The following is a 9,640-nucleotide window of genomic DNA, read 5'->3' on the forward strand; positions in this document are numbered from 1 at the left end:
TTGTGTAGATTGTGATTGTGCAATTTGGAGGGAAGCCATTCAGTTGTCAACCTCTGGACCTGGAAAAGTGGATGTGGTGTGTTTTCCTCGGACTGGGAGAGCTTGTCTGGGGACAGGTAATGTGCAAATTCATCTGTTTCTCTGTCTTTCTATTTCCCCACCTTGCTTATGTTCTTGCTTTCATTCTAGTTTAGCATTTAATTTTACTCTACAGAACCTTTATGTGTCTCTACTGTATCATCTTTCTTTTTAACCCAATTCTCTGTCTTCTCTATGGGTTAGGTGATAGCCACCATACCCAACAGCAGGTTGCGCTTCCTGCGGAGGGCAGGCCAGTTGAGTCAGAAAGATGAATTACCAGAGGAGGACGTAAATGAAGAAAATGAGGAAATCGACCATGCAGAGAGAGAGCTGAGGAGAGGTCAGATTCTCTGGTTCAGAGGACTCAACCGCATTCAGACTCAGGTGAGAACCCAACTTCAGTCCTAATGTTGCAATTTACTGTTTCATTTCACAAAGAGATCTAAAAAAAGAAAAGAAAAGAAAGTAAGTGGTTTTGATTTAAACCGCAAGCCCTTATGTCATTACTTTGATGGAAATGCAGCCTTTTGTTTAGCTGATTAAACATCAACAAGGTTAAATTTCACCTGTGACCACTGGTGCAATCAGCTTTTTTCTGACATGTTTTTTCTACTGTTTGTCTGTCTTTGTCATATAATCAGTTTTCAGTAGGAAGTCACCCCACCTCAGACATTATCTGAGAAGCTTACCGCTAAGAAGAAATGCTAGACTATGTTCTATGTTGTTCATGTTAGTCAGAAACAGTCTTAAAATGATTTTATCTCAAGATGACTTACTTAGGTACATGGAAATGCGGCTCTTGGTCAGTGGACTGTGTGGACCTGTGGAAGATCAACGGTCAATCCTCGGAGTTCAAAACAACTGGAATCAGTTCTCACTGTGACAAACTCTGCAGACCGTTATCACTGTGACATTCAAGATAGTTTTGCCTGTGTGTTTAATGATTTCATCTTGCCGATGTATCACTGATGGTCCAGGGTGAAGTTATCCCACAACATGGTAGCATGGACCAGCATCCCACAGAGGCAGCCAAACATGGTTCAAAGACAGTAGAAATCATTTGAGACCAGGGCTCTGCTGGGGTTGGCTTAAGGAGCTTTTCAGTATTGAAGAAAAAAATACAGTTTATTAGAACTTGAGTTTTACTTTCATAGCTATATCCATTGGTTCTAATATGATAACACTGAACACACCAAGGTCTCTAGAAATAGGTTCAACATGGCAATGAACACGAGCAGTGAGATGATTGGACAGGTTTCAAACAAACCCAAACAAACAAACAAACAAACAAAAAGGTCATCTGTCAAAACTACTAGTTTGTTACTACATGTGCTGTGTTGGACCTTTTTTTGGAGATGCCACCAAGATCTTTTCTTAAAAAAACACTTAATACTTCAATGAGTACAATGTTATCATAACCAATAGATCTACTTACCAGAGCAACAAAAATAAAAATCCATCTTTACCAAATTGGATGATGGCTGCATCTGTATATGATAACATCATACATCTACTAGCTAGTCTTTTAAAGGGTCAGATCAACCGATTCACTAAAAAACAAAATTTCTCACTTACTGTACTGTCTCTGAGATTTCTGTTTCCTTTTAGCAAGTACAGTGGAGGTGAGTGGAATGTTGTTCTTGTGGTTCTCACGACATTGAAAAATTATACCTAAAAAAAAATCACCAGCAACGCATCTTTCCAGAAATCTTTCTCGAAATATCATTTAATCCACCAAATATACTGTCCGTAGTTTTCCGGAATATTGTTTCTGGAAAGACACTGTGCTGTTTCATTTTTTTGTATTTTTTAAATACAGTGAGTGCCTGAAACAAAATTCCAATTACCATCATTTTATCAGGATGGAGGCAGAAATCTGAAAACCCAACACTATCTACATGACTCGCTACCACTAGAGGTGGATAGCATTTTCTGTTATTTGGATGAGCCAGCCATTAAAGTTAAATCCACCATTTTGTTGAGGGGATACTACACCCTGACCTTTAGCTGTCCCCCCATCGTGTCATGATTGAGACACTTTGTACTCGCTTTATCACCAAAGTCACCCAGCCAGTCAACCTGTGTTGCCATTTGGTCTCTGTCACTCTGAGCAGCCATTTGTCCTCTCCTGTCCCGCTCTCCTCCCACAGATTGAAGTAGTCAACACCTTCAAGAGTGGTACCTCCTTTCAGGGGGTTGGAGCTCTGAGACGCCAATCATCCACCACCAGCCAGACCCAGGATGTAACCAATGTTTCTAGTCCTAGTCACGTGTCCTTGTCCAATGCCCTTTCCTCTCCTACAAGCACTACTGCTACTACTGCTCCTTCCACTACTGGCCGTGAGTCAGATCTCTGTCAGTCTGCTTCTTTGCTCTCTTTGCTTCAGGGATGCCATCCTGTCTTGAACAAAAAAGTGTTTTTTATCTTCCTCACATTGTCTTTTTATGTTAAAAACAAATAACTGTGCTACTCTTCATTTTTTGGGTTGGCATCTCTGAAGATTTGTCTTTTTCTCTCTTGCTATCTGCTTTTTTTTTATTCTCTTTCTTCTGTCTTTTTGCTATTCATACTGGATTTCAAATTCATCTTGATATCTCCTCCCATGTTTGGGTGTACTGTCCTCTCATTGGTGAATGTGTGTTTGTTTCCCCAGAGTGCTAGGAGCGCAGGACTAAGGGTGATACCCACGGCGTGACATTTCAGGTTGTGAGTTTGTCTCCCTCTGCTCATCCCCCCACATCCCATCTTCCAATCCTTCCATTTTTATGTCTTGACGGACATTAATGTGAACTAATTCCTATCAACTCACCAAGGGACTGGGTAAACATTCAAGTATAAGTTGCAATGTTCTCTTATTTTATCTGTGAGTTTGCTGCTGATGAGGCAAATCACACTGAATTGAGCTGAAGCAAATTTTACAGGCTGTTTTGTGTATTCTTCAGCTGACGGATCATCTGCAATGACAAAAACACATAAAGGAAGCTACAGTATGTGTGGAAGTGTGGTTTTTTGCCACCTTGCAAACTTTCAAACAAGTATTCGTTTCAACTCAAATGGGGATCCCAAATGGTGCAACTTAAATCTACCCACAAGGGGCTACGAACTATCTCTACTTATTGCGTTTGTCCACCTCCATCTTCTCTTCTCTCTCTCTTTCTTTCTCTCTCACTTACACACACACACATACATACGCACTTTTCCTCTCTCAATTTCATCTGCTTGACGAAAATCAAATGTAAAACTCTGCTCAGGGTGTGTCGACAGGAATGGAGGGGACAGGAGAGCCACCATAAAGCAATGCTGTACCAATAATTCATCCCGTCTTGTTGCTTCATACTGTCGGTGTAGTTGACTGTCATGTTGCCATAGTTACAGACATAGATCCTCTGCAGCAGCAGCAGCAGCGACGTAAATTCAACCCCCACCCTTTTTCTGACACCCCATCAGTGTTACTTGTCAGACATCCTGTCACATGCACTCATCCAGACAGGCTCCTCTTATTTTTATTTTTGTATGTTTCGTCTCTTTATACCTTCTCCTATTAGAGTAGCAGTTTTACAATTTTCCACCATTTTCTACTTTGACAAATTTGACAGTTTTCTACCCTACATATTTTTCACTATAAGCAAAAAATACACAAGAGTGCATAATATGTGATTATTTCTTATATATTTATAATAAGAGAGGTGTAGCTTTTCGTTTAGTACAACCTCCCACGGAAAATGGAAAAATTGCAATATTTTCTAATATTTTACTGTATGATCAGAAAATATTTTGTTCCCACTTAGAAGAAATTTTGATTAAAAGTATTAAGTGCTGAAAAGATTGATGAGAAAACTATTTGGTTAATGCAAACAGTAAAAAAGAAAGTAAGTAAAAACAAAACATTCAGTAGTTACATTTTCTCAAATGTGAGAATTTGCTGCTTTTCTATGTTTTATATCAATATAAATGTAATACTTTTGGGTTTTGGACTGAACAAACAATCAATTTAAAGAAATTTTTCTAAACACTTTTCTCTATTTTCTGAAATTTTATGGACTAAACATGAAATCTGAAAAATATTCACTAATGAAAATAATCATTAGTTGCAGGCATTAGGTTCACTGTGTTGACATGATACAATTTCTTGTAAAAACTTCAAATAATACCCTTTTGGACTTGAAATGATTCTTGTAGTTCCTAAATTTCCACATGTTGATGACATTGCACATGCAGACAGAGTTTTCATTAAACAATGCCCTCCCTGATTTTACAAACTAAAGAAACTGACTACTGTTACTGCTTTTCTATTCTAAAGTCTCACATAGTTGTTTGGGGCCTATACTTGAGTGTTTACTTAGCGGTGCATGGAGTTGAGAACATGCTTTGACCGTCAGACTTCTGATAATAAAACTATTATTTTCATTATTCACTCCCATACGTTTTGTGTCAGCAGTCTGTGTGCCGATGTCCACTTCTTCACCGTCCTGTTGTCTTGTTGCATGTAGTTTGTGTTTATTTCTTGTTTACTTCCTGTTATCATAATATCTTAACCTGCTGTGTTTGACCGTTGTCTAAATGCCACTGTGTCTTTTTTTTTTTGGATGTGTTGTGAGTTTTACACTGCAATGCTTGTGTTGAACCAGCCTCATGCAGATTTGAGTTTGACTCCCTCCATTGCCCTGTTTGGGACCATGCATTCCCCACCCTGTGCTATATTTGTGTGTTTGTGTGTCTCATTCAGAGTCTGTGTGGATATTGTCCCAGACAGTGCTCTGGTACCTTCAGAAGTTTTTAAACCACCTGATTGGATCTCTCAGATCTAACCTCCTTCCTTCTTACTGACCTCGTCCACCAGATTTCTTCAAACTTGCATGTGATATTCTCCTTTAATTTTTTCTGTGAGCATTCCATTTATTAACGTGGCTTGTTTCTAGGTATACCGCACATTGGACTAGCGTATACTTACAACGAGCGTTTGTGTTGCTTTGTTTTCCTTGAAATGTATGATTTTGTTGTGTTTTTTTTTTATGATTGTGTTCCTCACGATTTTCCTTAGTGCACGCCAAACTTGAGTGACTTATAAACTGTAGTCATCTTGTGAAAGCAGAACACAGACTGCAGTTGCCCTCTCTCTTGCTGCTCCTTCACCTTCTCCTCCTTCTTTGCCTCATTTTTATCAACCTCCCTCCTCAAATGAGAGGTTCCCTCCTTCCCCTCTGTCCCTTCTCTCCTCCACTTCCTACTTTTCCTCTCATCCCAAGGGTCCCTCCAACCCTTCCGTTTCATCTCTGGCGTCACGCCTCTCATCGTGTTTCTTCTCTTTCCTCCCTTTTATGGCAGATCCGCGTTGTGAATGCATTCCGTAGCTCCCTCTATGAAGGCCTGGAAAAACCAGATTCCAGAACATCCATCCACAACTTCATGACACACCCCGAGTTTAGGATAGAAGACTCCACGCCCAACATCCCCCTCATTGATGACACGGACGATGACTCTGCTCGGAGGAGGAAGTACTCCAGCCAGCCCTCGTCCCCCAACAAGAATAACAACGCCATTGACAGTGGCATCAATCTCACCATCGACACCAGTAAATCAGCCGCTTCCTCCAGCCCCGCCAGCCCTCTGCACAGCTTGGAGACCAGCCTCTAACCCTGATCCTAACCTCAGCTCTAACCTTTAATGTCGTTTCCTCGCAGTCTGGAGGGAGGGGGGGGGGGGGCCTCCTCCAATCCCTCCAGACCTTTAACTGTAACCTTCAACCTTGTCACCCCCAAAATTTCACCCAGTCCAGCTCAATTCCCCATCCTCCAGCTCCCCAAACGCCCATTTACCCACCCACGCAGAACACGTCCTGCTGCAAAATGTCCACCACCCGCCACCCCCCTCCTCTTCCCTCCCTCCTTTACTCCCCCTTCAGCTCTTAAAGCTCTCTGTTCCTTTCAAAATGGAGAAAATCTAAAAGTAATATGGCAAGGTGAAAAGAAAAACAAACTAACATACAATCAAAAAAGCGCAACAAAGCCACAAAACCTACACAGCCATCCTGCTTTTGTGGTTGTATGTGTACGGTAGCGGCAGCGGTGTGGTGTGTAATGACCATATGCGTGTTAGCATGTACTGTATAAACGTGCCGCTGACTGCACATATGTATGAACTGTGTCTTTAGTGGCACCAGGAGGAGGACGATGAGGAGGGAGACACTGCTGAGGAGTGAAAATCGCAAAACAGGACAGACTTTAAAACTCCCCTTACACTCCCCCTCCTCAACAATAACATTGTCAATACTGATAATAGTTTAAATTAAATTGAAAAACATTGTTATTATTCTGATTCTGATTCTGATTATTATTGTTATTATTATTATTGTTGCTCCTGCATGAATGTACATTACCCAAGTTTTATTTAAAAGGGTTTTAATTTTATTGGAATTCTTTCGTTCTGATAGGCCTCACGGCGGACTACTATTTTAAAGACAGCTTCTCTGAGTTCCCGGCCTGCAAGTTCCCTCTTCTGTGTGGCATGAACATGTACCCGACTGTAAACATTTATTTCATCCATAAAAAGGAAATGTGTAACGAGGTGGTAGGGCTCAACTTGCACAGTAGTTTTGCACCTGTCGGAAAAGAGGAACGCAAAATAATAATGATGATGATAGCATTTATGGGATATATTCTATAAATATAAATACATATAAATATATTTAGAGAGAGTTTATCTTTGTTTGTCGGCATGTTGCCTTGTTCCTGCTTCAATGGCTCAAAATACTTTGACTTATTTATGTCTTAAAGAGAATGTAATTTGTTTACAACCTCGTAGAGATACTTCCTGGTTTCTAGAAGGAGGGAGGCGAAGCTGAAGCTCAGATGTACCTGGATGGATCAGAGCTGTGTTGGTGTGTTATTACTGAAAAACCATGTGCTGGAATTTGCCTGCTATCTTGTCAAATATTGTAGATATTTTTAGAGGATTAACAAACAAAAAGAAACCAAAATATAATGGGATACCTAGTAAATGTGGAATCTTAGTATTATTCTATATGATTGTTGGGATCAAGTTGGAGTGGCTTGCCTTTGGTTTTCTAAACGGAGGCCTCCTTTTTGTGACAGAGGGGGAATATTTAATTCTTTTTTTCACTACTTCTTCTTCTCTCTTTTTTTTAAAATTGTGTTTTATTTTTTCTGTGCTTCAGCGCTGGCCTGGGGTCAGGGCTCGAGTCAAAGGCTGATATCAGGACCTTTACAGTGAACTGTCTTCTAGATAAACCTGCTTGTTCAAAAGGACTTGATGTTTTAAAATATGTGTGACCATCAAAAGGCTGCAATCGAGTCATATTAGAAATTTGCAAAGTTATATTTGGCTTATCTTTACCGTACAGAAATCAGACTTTTTTTTTTTTGGTTTTAAATCTGGGATATATTGTGTTGTTTATTTTTTATTTAACTCTGATTCATTTTGGTTCAAAGGATTTTACTTTTCCTCTTACCGAGAGACACACGCAGCCCCAAAAAGCTGTTGGCATTTTTAACATCTAACAAAAAAAAAGGAAAAACTGAAAAAAAAAACAACAAATTACAACAAAAATGGAATGTTGCTTTGACTCTTTTTCTATATATAAAAAAAGACGATCCTTTTCTGCACTATCTGGTTATGAATGAAAACTTCTGTGGTGTAATTCTAGATGTGCTTTTGTGTGTTTTAACCGAGCTTGTCTTCCTGCCGTCACAGAATATACAATACTCTAGCATCTCAACTGTACTCACTAGTTGTAAACTATTTATTGTGCTTTGACCAATCAGACATTACCAGAGAGAAGTTACATAAAGAAGGCACATTTACCCAGTCTTATTGCACTCAGAAGGACAAGGCCACTTAACTAGCCTGTGCTATTGTTATTTCTATTACTAACCGAAGTAATTGGCAAGCATGACGTGATAGGCTCATTATGCAACTTGAAAAAATTGACGATTTTTCTACTTAAAAAAAAAATCCTATACACTACTACAGTATATACAATCATTTATCTGAGCGGTTCTATCTTTTTAGTTTTTATATCCTCCTCCTCTGTCATTTCCCAGTCGATCCGTCCATCTGGAGAGGGTGCACAAGCTTTACCAGTCAGCTCAGGCGTGTTGAAAAAGTAACATGGACCATTTGAATAAATCTGTCCTATTTAAGTTGGAAAAAAAACAGTCTGGATTCTGATATTCTGCTTAGAAGCTGTTGATTTTTTTCCCTTTCCAATGTTTTACTTAACTTGACAATTTATTTGTTTATTTGTCTGTAAAAAAATTAAAATAATAAACAAAACAACAAAAAAAGACATAATATCAGTAACAGCAGCATTTTCAATAAAAAAAAACAAAAAACTTTTACATCCAGGAGGACATTCAGCTTTAAGAGGATGCAAAGACACCGAGTTTTAAAAATAATCTTTGTAAATACAGCAAGAGTCCACTGAGGACAGAAACTACTCCATGCGGACTGGTGTGCAAACGGGAACTCTTCCTGACTACGTCTACCATCATGCACCACTGCAAGTCATACTGCCGACACAGCTGTTGGGCTGTATGTAATCAATCACTGCTCCTGTCAGAAACACTTCAAAAACATCGTAATTACATCCAAATGAAAACACGTGTTGTAACAACCAATAATTATGTTGATGATGACAACGACGCTGATGATGATGATGATGATGATGATGATGATGATGATGATGATAATGCTGATGATAATGATAATGATGATATCAATGATACTTCTTGCAATATACTCTCACCTGCCTCGATGTACTGTATTTAGCAGCATGCAGTTTGTGGAACAAAGAAAAAGAGAAATGCCAACAGATAACTTTTTGGCATACTTAGCCATTTATGGGTAAGTGATTTAAGTGTTCATCTTGTTTTTATGATATTTTTTTTATCTATACAATAATTGTAAATAAAGAACTCAATGTCTTTGTTCATTTAATACTATGCAAAAAGTCATGCTTTTCTGATTGTTACCCATCCTTAATCCTAGAGTGTGTTGCTGGAATGTTTGTGGTCTCAAAAGTCAGTAAAACAATGTGATGTAAATTATTTTCTAGCTTGAGGAAAAAGTTACATGATGATGACAATTATTATTATTATGATACCGTGAGGAGGAGGGTGATGATAATGGTGGTGACAGATGATGATGCTGATGATGACAATGATGATGATGATGATGAACTGTGACTCTTGCTGCTTGACTGTCCCATTTACCACACTCCTGACAGGAGCGCAAGTGAAAAAACATAATAAAAACAAAAAATGAAAAATCACTAAATAAATCTCCCAGAGCAGCATGACCCAGCATGGTGTGTCCTGGCCCCGTGTAACATGTCCTGTTCTGATTCGTTGTGCTTCACCAACCAGTGTCAGCTATGACTTTTGATTGTTTTTCCATCTTCTTTTGTTTTGATCGGCTCTGCTCAGAGCAAATGTTTAAGGTGTGCTTCCAGTTTGATTTTGAAACAAAGCTGTTGATGTAATCCTCCTCCTTGACCGTCACCCCAAACCACTGGTTTGTGATGACGGTCTCTTTAACATG

General features: G+C 39.2%; 1 protein-coding gene across 10 annotated transcripts in view; it reads left to right on the forward strand.

Annotated features, from left to right (window-relative positions):
• atp2b2 (ATPase plasma membrane Ca2+ transporting 2) overlaps window positions 1-9,037 on the forward strand; it is a 152,576-nt gene extending 143,539 nt beyond the window's left edge. For 5 of the 10 annotated variants that reach the window (XM_044348949.1, XM_044348946.1, XM_044348947.1 and 2 more), the window contains 3 exons: window positions 9-116; window positions 283-465; window positions 2,232-2,698. In XM_044348949.1, the coding sequence (XP_044204884.1) occupies window positions 9-116; window positions 283-465; window positions 2,232-2,543 (603 nt within the window). In that variant the 3' untranslated portion in view covers window positions 2,544-2,698. Of the gene's footprint in view, window positions 1-8; window positions 117-282; window positions 466-2,231; window positions 2,699-2,735; window positions 2,786-5,407 lie in introns of those variants that run through there. The other 5 variants (XM_044348948.1, XM_044348950.1, XM_044348951.1 and 2 more) reach the window with 3 other exon arrangements.
• Window positions 9,038-9,640: the final 603 nt, after the last annotated feature.

Source organism: Thunnus albacares, chromosome 4 (genome assembly GCF_914725855.1).
Source record: "Thunnus albacares chromosome 4, fThuAlb1.1, whole genome shotgun sequence".
NCBI lineage: Eukaryota > Metazoa > Chordata > Actinopteri > Scombriformes > Scombridae > Thunnus > Thunnus albacares.